General features: G+C 41.9%; 1 protein-coding gene across 1 annotated transcript in view; it reads right to left on the bottom strand.

The window, feature by feature from the left end:
* Positions 1–420: 420 nt before the first annotated feature.
* LOC137286430 (tRNA wybutosine-synthesizing protein 5-like) overlaps positions 421–18,847 on the bottom strand; it is a 33,831-nt gene continuing 15,404 nt past the window's right edge. The window contains exons 6-10 of the mRNA XM_067818286.1: positions 18,657–18,833; positions 11,319–11,385; positions 10,370–10,447; positions 9,904–9,975; positions 421–624 (exon numbers count right to left, since the gene is read on the bottom strand). Of these exons, the coding sequence (XP_067674387.1) occupies positions 511–624; positions 9,904–9,975; positions 10,370–10,447; positions 11,319–11,385; positions 18,657–18,833 (508 nt within the window). The 3' untranslated portion in view covers positions 421–510. The remainder of the gene's footprint in view (positions 625–9,903; positions 9,976–10,369; positions 10,448–11,318; positions 11,386–18,656; positions 18,834–18,847) is intronic.

Below are 18,847 nucleotides of genomic sequence, written 5' to 3'. Positions count from 1 at the left end.
CAACTTTAATAGATTTGACAGCAGGTCCTTGTAAAGCATCTAATTGGAATTGAAAAATACATAGGGAGAGAGGAATGTGGGTTTGAAAGACACCCTTGCAAAACCACATTAGCATCCTCCCAATAGGCATTGAAAAGCATTTTGTCATAATGAGATCACATCACTCTTATAAATTATTCCTCATTGCATTCATTTTAAAACCCTCTCCCATAATTCTCTAAGATTTGCAAATGACCCTGGGCATCATCATAATAAATTACGTTTCATGGTGGGAAACCAAATTTGTTTCAGCAGTAAACACCTACAAGTGACTACATTTTCTTAGGTCACAGATATGTGATGAAATATCATCACTGCAATGCAGTTAAGCAAGAAATTACCATCCAAAGGCACCAAGATACAGATAACAACCTAACACTTTGGGTTCTTCAACTGAATGGGACATGGTCCATTATGTGTGCATCAAGGAGGCGTAGATGACAACTGCTGCAGACTTCACATGTATGGGATTCACAGCTCATCATGGAAGTCCTCTGGGTCAGTGACCAAGTCCTCGTCCTCTCCGTCCTCTCTGCCAAACAGCTGCTGCACCTCTGCTATGTACGTCTGAGCATCCCACCAAGCCTGAAACACAGACACAGTCTCAGGACAAACACACTGACACACACTGAAGAGGGTGTGAGAGGTTCATATTTCTGCTAAGTTATCTGTGTCAGCATGGTATATATTCCTCAGTTGAAACATTGCCAGAACGTAGTGCCCGTAAACTGACATCTTTACGTGACTTTTGAATGGCCTGATCAAATGTGTGTGACATTAAAAGACAGACATCTATATTCAAAATGTCAAAGAAAGCTAATTTCATCAAATTCACATAAAAACAAGATTTGGACCACCAAATGACACTGACTGATCTAATTTGATTCTCATTATGGGCCTAAAAGTCACTGGACATTCATTAAATCATGATCCAGATTAACTTACCAATGTCTGCTCACACTCAAAAACAAGACACTGACATAAAAATGTCGTGACAAAAATCAGTCACAAAACTGACAGAACATTCTTTATGCTGTAACTCGTAATATAAACATATCATAAACATAGCATGCTGGTATGTGCTTCATGTTTCCTCGTCTCAGCAGACCAGTGTTTGACATCAGGAGCACTGACGCTTAATAGCTGGGTACAATGTGGGAGGAGGTTTGAAATCTGCGTAAAAGCAATACTTAATATCTGCATACAGTGATGCAAAGTATCTGGGTACCATGGGCAAAGGATGTTTGATATATGGGTACTGTGTCAAGGATGCTTGATATCTGTGTAATGTGGGCAAAGGATGTTTGATATCTGGGTACTGTGGGAAAAGCATGCTTGATATCTGGGTATTTTGAGCAAAAGATGCTTGATATCTGTGTACGTTAAGCAAAGCTTGCTTGATATCTGGGTATTTGGGGCAAAGGATACTTGATATCTGGGTACTGTGTCACGGGTGCTTGATAACTGGGAACTATCAAGGATGCTTGATATCTGTGTAATGTGGACAAAGGATGCTTGATATCTTTGTGCTTTGAGCAAAGGAAGCTTGATATCTGGGGACTTTGGGCAAAGGATGCTTGATATCTGGGTGCTTTGGGCAAAGGATGCTTGGCATCTGGATACTTTGGGCAAAGGATGTTTGATATCTGGATACTTTGGGCAAATGATGTTTGATATCTGGATACTTTGGGCAAATGATGCTTGATATCTGGATACTTTGGGCAAAGGATGTTTGATATCTGGGTACTTTGGGCAAATGATGCTTGGCATCTGGGTACTTTGGGCAAATGATGTTTGATATCTGGGTACTTTGGGCAAATGATGCTTGATATCTGGATACTTTGGGCAAAGGATGTTTGATATCTGGGTGCTTTGGGCAAAGGATGCTTGGCATCTGGGTACTTTGGGCAAATGATGCTTGATATCTGGATACTTTGGGCAAAGGATGTTTGATATCTGGATACTTTGGGCAAAGGATGCTTGATATCTGGGTACTGTGTCACGGGTGCTTGATAACTGGGAACTATCAAGGATGCTTGACATCTGTGTAATGTGGACAAACGATGCTTGATATCTTTGTGCTTTGAGCAAAGGAAGTTTGATATCTGGGTGCTTTGGGCAAAGGATGTTTGATATCTGGATACTTTGGGCAAAGGATGCTTGGCATCTGGGTACTTTGGGCAAATGATGCTTGATATCTGGATACTTTGGGCAAAGGATGTTTGATATCTGGATACTTTGGGCAAAGGATGCTTGATATCTGGATACTTTGGGCAAAGGATGTTTGATATCTGGGTGCTTTGGGCAAAGGATGCTTGGCATCTGGGTACTTTGGGCAAATGATGCTTGATATCTGGATACTTTGGGCAAAGGATGTTTGATATCTGGATACTTTGGGCAAAGGATGCTTGATATCTGGGTACTTTGGGCAAATGATGCTTGATATCTGGATACTTTGGGCAAAGAATGTTTGATATCTGGGTGCTTTGGGCAAATGATGCTTGATATCTGGATACTTTGGGCAAAGGATGTTTGATATCTGGATACTTTGGGCAAAGGATGCTTGATATCTGGATACTTTGGGCAAATGATGCTTGATATCTGGATACTTTGGGCAAATGATGCTTGATATCTGGATACTTTGGGCAAAGGATGTTTGATATCTGGGTGCTTTGGGCAAAGGATGCTTGGCATCTGGATACTTTGGGCAAAGGATGTTTGATATCTGGATACTTTGGGCAAATGATGTTTGATATCTGGATACTTTGGGCAAATGATGCTTGATATCTGGATACTTTGGGCAAAGGATGTTTGATATCTGGGTACTTTGGGCAAATGATGCTTGGCATCTGGGTACTTTGGGCAAATGATGTTTGATATCTGGGTACTTTGGGCAAATGATGCTTGATATCTGGATACTTTGGGCAAAGGATGTTTGATATCTGGGTGCTTTGGGCAAAGGATGCTTGGCATCTGGGTACTTTGGGCAAATGATGCTTGATATCTGGATACTTTGGGCAAAGGATGTTTGATATCTGGATACTTTGGGCAAAGGATGCTTGATATCTGGGTACTGTGTCACGGGTGCTTGATAACTGGGAACTATCAAGGATGCTTGACATCTGTGTAATGTGGACAAACGATGCTTGATATCTTTGTGCTTTGAGCAAAGGATGTTTGATATCTGGGTGCTTTGGGCAAAGGATGTTTGATATCTGGATACTTTGGGCAAAGGAAGCTTGGCATCTGGGTACTTTGGGCAAATGATGCTTAACATGGGTACAATGAAGGAGGAGTTTCACATCTGGATGCAAAGAGTGACTTTATATCTGGGTACTGTGTCAAAGATACATAATATCTGGAGACTGTGGGCAAAGAATGCTTGACACATGGGTACAGTTTCAAGGACCTTTAAAGAGGTCAATTTTAATTTTTCAGGGCACTATTATTTGCAGAAACCTGACGTCTTTCATTAACTGCCTGACAAAGGACGGTAGTACAATCGACCAAGGGCTTCTGCAAATGATAATGAATGCCCTGAAAAAAAGCATTCAGAGCTCCAGGAAAGATTTTGGCCATGTGGGTATGAGACCCATACATTTGAAACTAAGTGGGTATTTCCACTTTTAGAGAGTATCTATACATTTATACACCCAACCTATTTTTAAAATTTGGGTTTTGTTTTATCAAACATTCCATCCATTTTAGCTATAATAATGCTAATGTCAGGGCTCCAGATAAGCAGCATGTTTGCGTTGAATACACTATGGAAAATTGAAATACACAAGAAAAATAAATGCAATCATATGAGAAAAAAAAGTAAATATTTATGTTTACCCAATACATTAAAATTATGTTGTGTGGTGGTATCAATTCAAGCCTATCGAACATGTAGTTTTTCCATCTCTAAATATTTGCAATTTAAAAAGCTTCTGAAAGCAAATAAAATGTGCAACAGATACAGAATAGCAATCATGGTTTGTCAACCCTCCCCATATTGACAAATCTTTAAAAAGCAATCAATGAAACAGCTGTTTTCTTGTTGTAAACAAGTCTATAATGGTGAGCAAGTGTGGTGGAAAACTTTCACACCCTCGTATCAAATATCTAGTTTCTAACGCTTTACAAATACAAAACATCATTATTCGAGGACTACTAGGTGAATTAATAGGCAAGTACTGTGTTTCACGGTCACAATCAACTGCAGATGATATTTTACATGAACTTGTAACATTAGCTATTCGCTGCGTGAAAGTGAAACAAGATGATGGGAACAGCTTTTATTAAAAGACAACAAAATACCAACTCTTAGAGTAAACACATGGCTGTTATATTATCTAATGGCCATCTTGGGATCTTGTTCTGCACCAAAACAAATGCACACCGAGGCACATGCTATTCCTCACAGCACAAGTGAATAAAACTGTATTAACTATTAGCTATAATTCAGCATTGTTGGGAATATTTTGTCTTAATAAAAATTGAATAAAAAATGTCACAGCTGTTATACGTATCTGAAACAAATATCAAACAATGGTATTGTTTTTGAAGCATTTACTGCTAACAATAAATGATGGAGGTCACTGACTCACCTTTGACAAATACACAAATGTCATAGTGTTACAAGTGTGTATTTTCTGTATATTTTGTTATTAATTAAGTAATAATTATTACTGGGTCACCACATTTAGTGTTTTGAATACTAATTATGAATGGTCATATTTCGTATAACAGATGGTCAGCATTTTTAAGATTTTGGTAGCAAAAATATAGAAATTATCTGCTCTTGGTTTTCTATTTGTTACTTCCGGGAGACTGGAGATTTCTAAAGTGTTGGCAATGGTCGTATGTGCCAGAACTTCTGGGAAATGACTGAGTATATATATAAAGGCTAGTTGCCATGTTGAGACGGGGGCCACAAACATTCACGTAACTGGAGTTTACATCGCCAACACCTAAATCAACATTAGCCGCTGTCAGACCGCTCGTTGTGTTTCCATTCTGCATAACTGTTTCTCTCTCGCACTGAGGCTTTGGTGAGTTTGCTATCTATATTTTGTGACCCATTGCCTTAGATTTTGTCTCACTAGTATTTTATTTGAAATCAGTATTATGAAACTGACTCGTGACTTTGTATACCTTGCTCTCTTTGCTTATTAATAATACAATAATTGAATGTTTCAGACTTGTCTTTGTTCTGTTTTGCTGGATTCACAGGGGGTTCCTTACATCATTTGTCATGGCAAAATTCTTAACCGTAACAATAGAACAAAACAGCAATGTCAACATTTGACATTTCCCTTTGCCCATTCTACAAGACGTCATTTCTTTCAATGCTCAACAACATTGAAGTTCCAGTTGATCTTTTGATCAGTGCTCCAGATAAGGTGCGTATTTGTGTACTTTACTAATCAGATTTACTCAATTAATTACAAGTACAAAAAACATGTCAGAATCACTTAAAACTCAATAGGTCTAGAATGCCTTGCGTACTTTACTCAGTTAACTAAATTGACCTACGTATGACTCATTGTGGCACCCAAACTCTATAACAGCATTAGCTAATGGTAGACGACGCCTATATGTATATATACATGTACTATTATAGCCGTAGCCACTGTCCGGGTTTTACTCGAATAGTCACAGGACTACCATGTTGAGTAATTAGAAATGGCTGCCAAATGTTTGGCTATATGACGATTACTAAACAAATTTAGACTATTGGGATGCATTTATATTTATAAATTTAGAAGAGTTAAGTACTCAATAAGGATAAAAAGGTCTGTGTAAAAGTACTCATTCTTTTAACTAGTGGGGGTATACAAAATGCTAGTTTCTCCTCAAAAAATGCAATTACTCATACATAAACAGACCTGGGAGTAAATACTAAATTGCTTGAAAAATCTGGAGCTCTGTTTGATTGCTGCATTAAGCAATTTACGGCAAAATTGTAAAAGAACTAAACTCAATTTTTTCGTACTCTTTTTATCACTGCATATGAAAGACTTCTGGTTAGTCATAAACGGAACACCACTCTTTTTTAAAAAAAACTTGTGGTTAATTAATACCAAACACTTAAAAGTTGCTAAAATGCTGTCTGCTTCTTTCTCGCCCACAAACGAAACTACAGACACGGTTACGTAACACTGCTGCCAGAGAACCGGACGTGACGTAATAGAAGGAACGATTTCCAATTAATTGTATAGAAAATGTGTAGCAAGCTTGTCATTTTGCTGATTTCTCAACGTCACCAAAGACATGCCAAAGTGTTGTGTTGCCGTCAATTGCTCCTTGGGGTTGGGTGATGGTGTCACTATACACAGATTTCCACCGGACATCATAGTTTGTGCTTTAATTGGTTGTTTGTGTGTGCGAAGTGAGCATTGTGGAAGCCTGTGGTATATACTAAATCGGATGGTTCGCCCCCTACCACTCTTAGAGGATAGAAAATGGGAGTTCAAGTTTCATCGAGTTTATACAATAAAGACTGCTTACTACACATTGCTGACCAAAAGGATTTTGTATGAATATAACGCTTTCTTCCTCGGACACGAGGTTGTGGTTGAAGTGCCAATATTATCATAAATAATATTATATCGGCTCCCGCCTCGATTCCAAGAGTGAAATTCTTATGTTGTTAGCAATGTCATATAAAATCCTAATGTCCATCAATAAAATACATATTTTACTACAAGTGAAAAGTAATTTTGATTTTGTAAGCTGGTGAAAAGAAACTTAAATAGCATTTATCTTCCAACAGGGCGCCGCCATTTTTTAAAATGGCACGAGCTAAATGTCGGTTAGAATTATTGGGATTATGGTTTGTTTTCATCAAGTTAGAAAATCCAAACTACTTTTTACCAGTAGTTAAATGTGTATTTGAATCATGGCCAGAAGGATTTTGCATGACACAACTTGTAACATAATGATTTCTTCCACAGAAGCAAGGTGGGGGTCAAAGTGACATTAATATTGCTAATTATCTTATTGCCCTCCACCTCGCTTCCAAGAGTGAAATTGTTATGTTATAAGCAATGTCATATTTTACTACCAGTAGAAAGTAATTTTGATTTTGAGTTTGTCTATGAAAACTAACAGGGTGCCGCCATTTTTTAAAATCGTGAAGTCACAGACTAAAGTCCATTTGAATTAATGAGATTATGGTTTGTTTTCATCAAGTTAGAAAATCGAAACTACTTTCTACTAGTAGTTAAATATGTATTTGAATCATGGCCAAAAGGACTTTGCATGACATCACTTGTAACGTAACATAAGCGAGGTCGGGGTCGAAGTGAAAACACTGCACGATAAATAACGTTCACTTACCTGTATGTAGACACTTGTCAATGTACGTCTTTATATTTGGTCTAATGATCCTAATTACTTTATAATCATACTTGTATGGATTTTGAAACTTAACAGAAAGAAGCGATCTGCGAATGTATAACAGGAATGTAATATCTAGACATTTTATAGTTTGCCTATATGAATCATAATTCGCACGCATGCCCCAGTGTATGTCGTCTGTATCATTACAGCTTCACGACGAAAACAATGATTCTGTTGAAAGTTACGACAACTTAATAAAAACAAAATGCAAATATTAAAATTAACACAAATTAATGTTATAGGAGCAATGTCAGGCTCTTACCTTGTTTGAGGAATGTATCCATCAATATCCACAAAAACGAGTGATATATAAATCATCTGCAGATTTCCCAAGTGATGTGTCTTTCAACAATTGAATATACGAAATGTATCCTTTCATGTTTTTCACATTGCTGTATAGTTTCATTGGTCACCCAAGATAGCACACCTGACAACTAATTGCATAATGTGCATCATCCTTTTAAAAAAGTAATTAGTTAGCCAATAGTGAGCAATCAATCAATGTATTAGCGGTTAATCCTTTGAAAGAAGGGTGTTGTTTTTACATAGACACAGTTACGACAGAGTGTATTCAGTATAGATTAGTAAATGTACATACATAAACACTACCTTTTGACAAATCCCCCATTTAAATCCGCATAAAACTAATTAATCAATCAGCGTGTTATCAGTTAATCCTTTGATCAATCCAGACACAAGAAATGCCAAATGGGGGCCTTTGTTGGGTAATCTAAGTGGTGTTACCACTAATTATACCTGTTACCTAGCGACACCAAGTGATTTTGACAGAATCGTCTTTGAAAACAAGACAAAACTCGAAAAAATGTAACTCGAAAACTAGGCAAAGGAGGAGATAAAACTAAGTCATAGTAGATTGTGAGAACATACAGCTTTCATTTTTCACAACAGCGTTCACGGTTTCAGGTTTGTACAAGCCTGTAAACGAAATAGTTTAACCCCTGAAATGTAGATGAATACTGCACAGACCCTCATTTCTATACCTACAATTACGTCACGGAGATGTGCCGCTCTGCTTGGTTGAAATTTTGTTTGCAGCTGAGAATTGTGCACTGTTGACAAAAAGGTCAATTAAGTTAATTAAAGGTCAAAACGAGTATTTTTAATGGCAGGGTTTCATTTATAGCGATGTCAGCAAGTGATTTTGTATTTGTACCCTACTAGAGTATATGTGATCTTTAAGAGTGGCCCTGGCAAGAAAATGCATTCTAAGATGCTTCGGTGAAAGATCAAAGGCGCCGACAATACTTTATCAGACGATAATGTGCACTTTTTGCATTACGACACAATGTGTTGACGTCACTGCACCATTCCAGTCTGCCCCCTTGTAATCGAACTTTTTTGCATTACGTCACAATGTAATCGATGTCAGTTGCCATCGCCTCGTACAGGCTCCCACAGTAAACTGCTTCATCTCATCCCGTTTCTTGGTTTGCAGTTGCATCACGCAGCTAACATCACTGGTGGAAACATTAGGTTTATGTTTTCCGAAGTATAAAATGTCTCATAGTTCGACTCAAAATATTACAGAGACACAATAATGTTTGCAATGTTTACATTCCCACAATGCAATCGTGAAATGTTGCATGACTAGTCAGCTTCAGTTGAATGTACTGATCTAAATTTTTGTTGGTAGTAGAAATCAGACGGTCATATTGCCTTGTATGGTTTAAGAGAATCACAGATGTAATCAAAATGATGTAGAGAAGATATTTAACCCAAACATAAACCATCACCAAACTGTTCATCATTTGTTTTTCTAGTAACGTTTGTCTTAACGTAGGGGGCTGCCACGTCAAAAGAACAGCGTGTCAGTTAGCCCTGTTCAAGGATTCTTAATTTAGGTCACAGACATTGTCGTTTGTTTTCTGCTATAGATTACTCGAAATTAGGCTTAAAAATTATTAAATATGGCAAGCGTCCTCGTGCTTTAACTATAATAGTTCAGGGCGAAAGTGTGCTTTATTACACTATACATGGTGGTAGGATGAACTGTATTTCTTCATTGATGGCTCCTGAACTGGAAATAGGTACATGTGACAATTGTGAGTCAGAAATTTCGACAATACTTATGACCTCACCTAACAATGGGCATGGTAGTGGCTCAACTTCAAGCAATTTGAGGGCATTATCAAGTTACAGTGGCCCGTCTGATAACGTGGGCGTTTTAGTACTTCTTTCCATTTTAGCTATAACTGAAGATAAATACAACAGAGTTGATTTCAACAATAACTTTTTGTCAGCTACCAAAAGAGCTGTCCTTGTCCCATTGACGTATCTAACATATTCCCTCAGGACTTACTTTTTTTACAAGCATTTAAAAAATCTCATATACACACAGGAGATTTGAGGTTATTTTGAAGAGACCCAACTTTTACCAGTTAACTGTCTTGTTAACATGGCTTATTATCTTGTTAGCTTTCATGTTAACTTCTCTTTAACCACTTTGATACCCACCTGCTCTGGAACTGTCATTAAGTCCTGAGTGTTGATTAAACCATCCGAATCGACGTCAAGACTTCTGAAGAACTGGAACACAGTCATTCATGAATTGCTACCGCTACCAGCTCATCAAACTCTGAGAGCAGGAAGCACGTAGTTTGGGATTATATTTCCTGCTAGGAACAAAATTATTGTCTGCAGCTTTTGCCACAGACAAGAGAGTGACATATTCTTTTGTTTAGTATTCTAAGCCATTAATAGTCCATGGACCTATTCCACAACGCCATCAACTCTTGTACTTGAACACAGTTACAGTAATCTTGAACATGTGTAACATAGTCTAGAGATCAACACAAACACTAAGTACTGAAAATAATGCAAAGAGATAGGATCGTGCCAAAGATTTAAGCTTTTGATTGTTATGATAAAAGTCAGCTGAAGACTTTCAGAACAAAGATTGGCCAGGTGCAGTCTTTCCTACCTCATCCATTAGTTCATTGTAGACACTTTCAAGTTTTGCCTTGGACTCTTCATTGGGAATAGTATCTATCATCTCTGCCTGGAGGAAAAAACAACATTCTTTCATGTGCTTGAATACACAAGACTCAATAGAATATAATAACCAGAAACAAGTCCATAACACCTAAATATAAGAATTCTGCAGAAAGTCCTACAAAAGCAGGCTGTCCAACTTTATGAGAGTATTGACATTAGTTCTGTCTATCCATGTATCTGGTTAGCTACTTAGCTATGAAAACAATACCATGGAATAGAGATTTGATTGTATTTGTGGGTGTCATGTCACCTTTAGCCTACAGGCAAAGTACTCTATTCTAAAAATCCCTGATATCCCTCCAAAATTCTCTGAACTGCAAAGAGACACAATTTGACAATTTGTCTTTCTTTGTGCAAAGTGTCATTAAAGGACACCAATTAGTTTCATGCAGACAAACACATCACTATGGACAGGGCTGAAATCAAAATATGCTGCTCTGTAAACAATAGGACAGAAATCCCTATAACCCCATAAATAGCTAACAGATGATCTACCGGCCTTTGTGCTTGTGTTATGAAAGAATCCACATCAGTTTCAGGGAGAGCTGAACAGATGCACCAACAACCTGATTCCTATATCCTCACCCTCCTTCGTAACATACTGAAGCTATCATGGCATATCTCCCTTCTGATACTATATTGCTGAAAAGCTATGTAGATTTCTCAGAATGTAGTTGTTAGGTCTTCAATAGTTCCATCTAGAAAGTGTGGTACTGATGTTGCAGTCTTCATGAACTGTCATCTTCAGAAGATCAAAAGTTAGTATCCAATTCTTTGATCAAAATACCCGCAGACATAATGATTAAAATCTTAACAATTTCAACCAAATGATCATTCACGCTAACACAATGATGCTAAGTAAGGAATATACTAACAGCAAATACGTTCTTGAAACCATCCAGATCTATGCTTCTAATGGCTACTGTATTGATGAGATGATCTCTGCAAAATACACAAGCAAAACAGTTCATTGTGTATCCATGATAACATGAGGGACGCTTAATTCACTTTACAGCTCCATAAGGCTCTCCAACAACTTTAATCTATTTACTTGTTTATCTCCGGTATCAAAATAGTCAAAGATAATACAACTTCAATGAGTAAACAAGTTTAGTTTTATGCTACTCGAAGCAATATTATTAAAATCTAAATATTTTAGATATTTAAATACTTACCTTACCATAGGTCTTATGCATATTACCTCAAGCTTCGCTAGTAGAGATCAGACAGACGTTGATTCGCCATTCCCTGAATGGCTACCTCGTATAATCTACGGATGTAGTCACGGAAGTGACGTGATCTCCCTACTCGCGGGAAAGCGAGCCATCCCAAAATTCACTTTTACTGGCAGCAGGAAAGAAAGGTCCGATGAGTCCAAAGTGGGGAGGAGCATCCAGCGTTGGGAGGGAGTCACCGCCCTATGGTAAGGTAAGTATTTAAATATCTAAAATATTTAGATTTTAATAAATTTTTAACTTACCTTACCATAGGTCTTATGCATATGGCTTCGACAGAGAGGACGGTGGTGTGGACTCCGGAGGACCTTCACATCTTCAGCAGACCAAGCACATGCACAGGAGACCCGGGAGACCAATGCCAACGTCACAGGGCAAACCTGGAAACAGGACAAAGGATAACCCAAGGGAACTCCAAAGAGAAACCGACGCACCCAGAGGGTGAGGTTAATCTTAAGACCAAAGGTAAGAACAACACAATTACCTAATGGGCGGAAGGCTGGGGGAGTTGCTGTGCAACCACCAACGGGCCAAAAGACTGAAGCCCCTCCATGTCCTCGACAGCCAAGTCCCTCAGGTAGTGTGAGGCAAAAACGGTGGACGACTTCCAAAAACAACCCTCCATAATCTGTGGCACCGTACAGTTCCTGTGGAGGGCCATAGTGGACGCCAGGGCTCTAATTTCATGGGGGTTGTTCGCCGTCGGATGGGGGAGTTTCTTGGCATCGTACGCCGCCAGGATAGTCGCACGAAGCCACAGAGCAATAGTGTTTCTATTAACTTCCCCCTTGCACGATGAAGAAAAAGGGATAAATAGTCTCTTTCGGGAATGTCTCTTCAAGGCAGACCTCTGGATGTAATATCTAAGGGCCCTGACTGGACACAGGAACTCCTCCTCCGTATCATGTCGTCCGAGGATGGTCGATAAAGGCGGGATGGAGAACCGTCTATCTGGTTGCCCGGGAAGCTGATTCTTGGCAATGAAGTCCCACAGCAATCCCAAGTGGACTCGACCATGCCTAGCTTGTTCAAAACGCACTTGTGTGACATCCAGGGCATGAATCTCACTAACTCTAGCTGCCGTAGCTAGGGCAAGTAAGAAGACCGTCTTCCTGGACAACAGCTCGAAGGAAGCATCCTCTAGGGGCTCATATGGGGAGCCTCTCAAGTGTTGCAAAACAACATTCAGATCCCAAGCTGGAGGGCGGAACTTGACCTTCTGGTCCTCCAACTTGAACGCCTTCAGCAGGGCAACCAGTTCTGGAACTTTAGAAATCTGACGATCCGTCTTGACCGCCAAGACGGAGTTCAACGCTGACAAGTAGGTACCCAACGTACTCCCTTTGAGATGCTTGGAATTACGTAGAAACATCAAAAAATTCGCCACGAACTGTGGGGAAGCTGTCATGGGATCCTGTGATCTCTGAGCACAAAAGCTTTCAAATGAGCGCCACTTGTCATCATAGAGGGATCTGGTGGATGTCCGATGAGCTCGGGTTATGGCATTCGCCACATGCAAGGAATAGCCTTTCGCCCTTAATGCCTTCTGTAAATGGTCCAGCCGTGCAGATGGAATCTGCCCTGATTCCGGATAACCCAGACGACTGTGGAGTTGTCCGACGCCACCAGGAGCTTGGTGTTGGACAAAATCGGTAGCCAGCGGCGAACTGCTAGAATGACGGCTTGCAATTCCAGGTTGTTGATGTGCCACAACCTTTCGGCGTCGGACCACAGCCCTGAGGTCGTTCGGCCCGCCAGATGGGCGCCCCACCCTAGTAGAGACGCATCCACGAACAACTCGTGGTCGTGACTGGAGTCTTCCAAACAGACGCCGACGCAGACATTCGATTCTACCATCCACCACCGGAGATACTGATGTAGATGTGGAGGTAGAAGAACCCGTGACTTGAGGTCGTTCATCTGGATGAATGGTGACAGAAACCTCTGTAAGGGCCGTAGCATAAGGCGCCCTCTGAGAGTAAGATCCTGCGCCGATGTCAAAAGACCCAACAGAGACTGCCACTCTCTGAGGGTCATGGGTTGAGAGAGACCTCGATCCGCAAACGCCAGAATCTTTAGCCATCGATCTGGAGGGACCCTGACAAGATTGTCTTTTGTTAAAAATAATCCCCCGATGAAGGTCAGTTCTTGAGTTGGTTCCAGATGTGACTTGTTGGTGTTGACCATCCAACCCAGTTGATGCAGCAGGCGGGTGGAGAAGTCCAACTGTTTGCGTAGCAGTAGAGGACTGCCGTGGTTGAGAAGGCAGTCGTCTATGTATGGATCGAAGTCCACTCCCCTTAGATGAAGAAACCTGGTAACCGGAAGCGTGATGCGTGTGAAAAGCCACGGGGCCGTAGAAATGCCAAACGGAAGCACCCTCCACTGGTAATGTATTCCGTTGAAGACGAACCTCAGGTACTTCCTGTGACGCGGATGTATGGGAACATGTAGGTAAGCGTCCTGTAGGTCCAGACTGGCTAGCCAAGCCCCGGGAGACAATTTGGCTCGAATCTGCTCTAGGGACGTCATTCGGAAATGAGGAGGGTCGGCCAGATACTGTCTGTTGAAGACCGCCATGTTGTGAATCATGCGCATCTTGTCGGAATCTTTCTTTGGCACCAGGAAGATGGGTGAGTAGAACCCCGGGGAGCGGTGGGGTTCCAGCACTGTCTCTATGGCTCTCTTGGATAACAGAATGTCGATATTGGACTCTAGGAGAGCTAGTTGGTGTTGAGGATATATCCGCGACTGGGGAGTAGATGTCAGCGGTGGAGTCTCGACCAATGGTAGTTTGTAGCCGGACTTCAGAATCTTGCTTACAAACGGATCCTCTAGGAATGACCAGTTGGGCCAGAAGATCCCTAGTCTCCCACCTACTGGAGTCGGATGGACAGGTACGACTGGGGGTGGGAGGTCCCAGTCGGAGACATCCACGGCTTCAGCGACCAGAGTAGGGGCGCTTGCCTCTGCCTCGTCCTGGCGTCGAGGGGGTGTCCCGGCTGCGCTCCTGGGACTTCCGCTGAGTGTCATTATCCTTGGTGCGGCCCCGTCCCCTCCCAAAGGAGGAGCGGATGGATTCCCTCCTGGGAATATAGCGCTTCTTTCCACTTCCTCTGGCTCTGCCACGAAAGGCAGAACCAAGCGCCTCAAAGGTAGACAGCGCGACTTCAGTGTTCGTTAATTCCACGTGCGACTTGTAAATATCTGGAATCTTGTCGGCGAACAGAAACTTGGAAGTGAAGGGAGCCCGAAGTAATTGGCGCTTAAATTCCTCCTGCCAATTACATGTATCCAGGAAGCCGGAGCGGCGAACCGAAGTTGTCATAGCCAACGCTGCACGTAAGAGACCGAGTAAGTCATGAAGAACTTTGCCCTGCCACTGGAAGATCGTCGTGAGATGATCCACCCTGGAGGCATTGTCTTCTGATAGGTCTGCTGCAGCCGCTGAAGTAGCTGAGGCTAACGCCGAAATGGGTTTAAGCATACGCTTGAGTTCCGTGTCAATAGCTGCTAATTTGGAGTCCTGCACTTTATAAGCTGAGAGTGAAGAACTTGACAAGCGCTTGAGTGAGTCGTCCTGGGCTGCACCATTATCTGTGAAGTCTAGGCTGTGGATCTTGTAATCAGACTTCCTTGACTTAGACGCCTTGATCGTAGGATTCAGAGACAGCTTGGCAAAATCCTCGTCCAGGAGAGACACTGCATCCGCCACCATAGGATGAGGTGGAATTAGTAGTTCCGGGGACAAACGGATGGACGCCGGATTATTAGGATCGACTGACGGAGAAGGACAGTCAGGTAGCCTGTCAGCAATCCACTCAAACACTGCCGATAGTGGTAGATAGGTGCCATCATCCTCGCCTACACCTGCCTCTTCTTCATAGTCAGGGCAGAAGTGTTGCTCCTCCAAATCTTCCCAAGAGACTGAAGTCGATTCCCGCCGCTGGGTGGAAGAGGTAGAAGGCGTCCGAGTAGAAGAATCCTTCAGTGAAACTCGCGAGGCCTCTGGTGAACGTGAACACCGGGTTCTGGAAGAGCGCCGAGGAGATCTGGATCGCGAACGGAAGCGCCGTCGTCTAGGAGAGCGTGAGCATGAGCGCGAGCGCCGGCGCCGACTACGGTGAGGAGAACGGGAGCGCCGATTCCTCGGAGATCTGGACCATGATCTGCGTCTCGAGCGCTCAGCTTCTAAGCGCCGAGCGCGCTCCTCGTCTAGCTGACGTTGTAGCACCTCTTCTCTAGATAGCGTGTGAGAAATCCTGGGGATCCGGTAAGGCGCTGGCGGAGGCACAGGAGCCGGCGTCTGAACAAGCGCTGGCGTAGGTATAGGTGCTGGTATTGGAACCAGTGAAGGTGTCCCCATCAAGGCTGTAGACGCTGATGTGGGCATAGGCGCTGACGTAGGTGTCGGTGCTGGCATAGGCGTAGGCGTTGACGTTGAAATTAGTTCGGGAATCAAGGCAGGCGCTGACATGGGCGCTGGCACAGTAGCTGAGGTCGGCGCTGGCTCTCTAGTAGAAGTGCTGGGCGTCAGGAGAGACCGTAATAGCCTCTGAACTTCTGGGTGCGCTAAGGCGTCCGGACGGGATAAGTCAACAAAGGCGTCCGAGCGAAGTGGCTCCGGAGACGATCGAACCGGCGTCGTAGATGAGCGCTCCAAACCAGACGTCGGCGTTGGTGCTGTAAAGGTAGGCAGCTCCGGGTCGTCCTGTAAAGAACCTAAAGAAGAAGCTGGGGAAGACATTCTCCTCTTCCGCTGAGTAAACCTCTTTCTACGGACAGCTAAAAAGGTCTTGAAATCCGCCACTGAAAGACTAGTACAATGCTGACAGCGGCTGTCAAGGGAACAGGTCTGCGATGCACAATCCGGACACCAGGGGTGGGGATCCTTGGCTGACTTCTGCCCCTTGCAGACAGTACAAAACTGCCGAGTCATACACAGTTAACTGCAACAGATAAAAACATACCCGAAGCGTGAAATAAAACAATAACGCTAGAGGTAGAAACGAAAAACACCCCTACATAAAAAATGCAGCAAAAGCTAAAGTGGGTACGCCTGTAAGCTCGCGACAGCGACGGCTAGCAACCAGCATGGCTACCTGTGAAACATGCCACATGGGACAAAAAACACATGAAAAACGGCAAAAATCGGGAGGAAATACCATACAAAATAGCAGAACAGATGGAGGAAGTATTCCTGACGGAATAAAGAACCTCCAAGGCCGCCATGACACCTCACAAACGACGCAGGAAAACCCACATCGAAGTGAGAAAAAAAAAAGAAACATTTACAACACGAGGTAGCAAGGTAAGTGAAGTTAAATTCAATTTAACTAACCACACACCTAGGGAAACAAGACATACCTACCTGTTGAACGGCAACTTTATTCAACACAATAGAAAACTCCGAGCGAAACAAACACGTCTGATCAGACGAACGCTAGAAGTAAAAGTGAATTTTGGGATGGCTCGCTTTCCCGCGAGTAGGGAGATCACGTCACTTCCGTGACTACATCCGTAGATTATACGAGGTAGCCATTCAGGGAATGGCGAATCAACGTCTGTCTGATCTCTACTAGCGAAGCTTGAGGTAATATGCATAAGACCTATGGTAAGGTAAGTTAAAAATTTAGAGCAATAGCAATATTAGAGCAGTGACACCAGAAATGGGCTTCACCTTTTCATTGGGAAATCAGATGGGGTGAGAAGTGCATGCTTCATCTACAACTCTAGCACACCTCACTTAATTCAATCATGTGGTGCTGATTAATGGCATGACTTCAAGAATTGAAAGAAAGCAATGTACATGGATCACTTTTGGATTTCATGTGTGTAGACTTCGCATCAACATTTCATCTTCGAACATGCAATAGGATATTGAAAATTAATTTCAAATATATTGTGAATCAAAGACAAACTAATTTACCTTCTAATATACTGTTCATTAAATCTGAATCTGTCCACAATCAGGAAAACCTGAGTCAAAAGTGTGGAGCAAAGCCAGGAGGGGTCATCGGTTACTTGCTGACTTTCTCCCACTACAGTTCTAAGATAATGATAACCTGACTATATGGGAACAATAGTGTTTTTTCAGGAACACACAAACATTTATGGTGTTCATTTACACAACCTCAGACACCATCATCTGATATTTTATATGTGATCCCACACATTCATTATCACCCATATTTGAATGTCACAACAAATCGCATTACATCCAGAGGAAAAATAATTCTGTTCATAGTTAGAGAGAGTCACCTCCAAAACAAAGATGATTTGCCTAGTATTCCTACGTACGTATCAAAAAAGGCTTAGTAAGCATATAGTTTTACATCACTTTTTGTAATATTCCAGAATTATCATGGCTGGGGACACCACAAATGGTGAGTGAGTGAATTTGGTGTATGCCACTTTAGCAATATTCCAGCAATATCATGATGGGGAACACCAGAAATGGGTTTCACACCCTGTGTCCATGTGAGGAATTGAACCCGGGTCTTTGATGTGATGGGTGAATGCCTTGACCACTAGGCTACATCACTAGAAATGAACTGAATTCAGACACTAAACTTATGTACAATAAACCAGGCTCTATCGGCGTATTGTACGGATAAAAAATATGCATGATACGATAGGAAGAAAATCAGTACATGTAGCAGATTCACACCATAGCAATGGTGTATGGTCTTAGTACAGACATATTTATCTGAAAAGGTATTGCTGTATTGTTTATTGACCTGTTTACACAAGAGTAGCAATGTTGTGGTGCATATACGAAACGAACACGAGATTACTTACATGCCATTGAATTCCATTCAGTACTCTAAACTTTTCCCAGTACTCTTACACTGAAAATTAAGGCATACATACTCCTGAAATTGAAGAATTATCTGGAGCCCTGATAAACTGAAATAAACACTGAACTTTTCAGGGAGCAGGAAATACAAAAAGTCTAAAGCAAAGCCGGGTACTTACTTGATGGAGCCAATGTTTGACATGGTGGAGTCCATTCCCTGCTGTTTGATGCTGTTAAGCTTGATGCTAAGGTCACAGGAGGTTCCACAGGTGTCCAAGTCGGTATCTCTGGCACTGTAGTGGTCCCACCAGATGTTGACTGCGAGGTTGCTGCCGAATGACCGTACTTGGTGGATCCTAGCAATAACAGA

Source organism: Haliotis asinina, chromosome 6, assembly GCF_037392515.1.
Source record: "Haliotis asinina isolate JCU_RB_2024 chromosome 6, JCU_Hal_asi_v2, whole genome shotgun sequence".
Taxonomy (NCBI): Eukaryota; Metazoa; Mollusca; class Gastropoda; order Lepetellida; family Haliotidae; genus Haliotis; species Haliotis asinina.
Note: the sequence above shows the minus strand (reverse complement) of the source record. Positions and strands in the feature narration are given on the sequence as shown.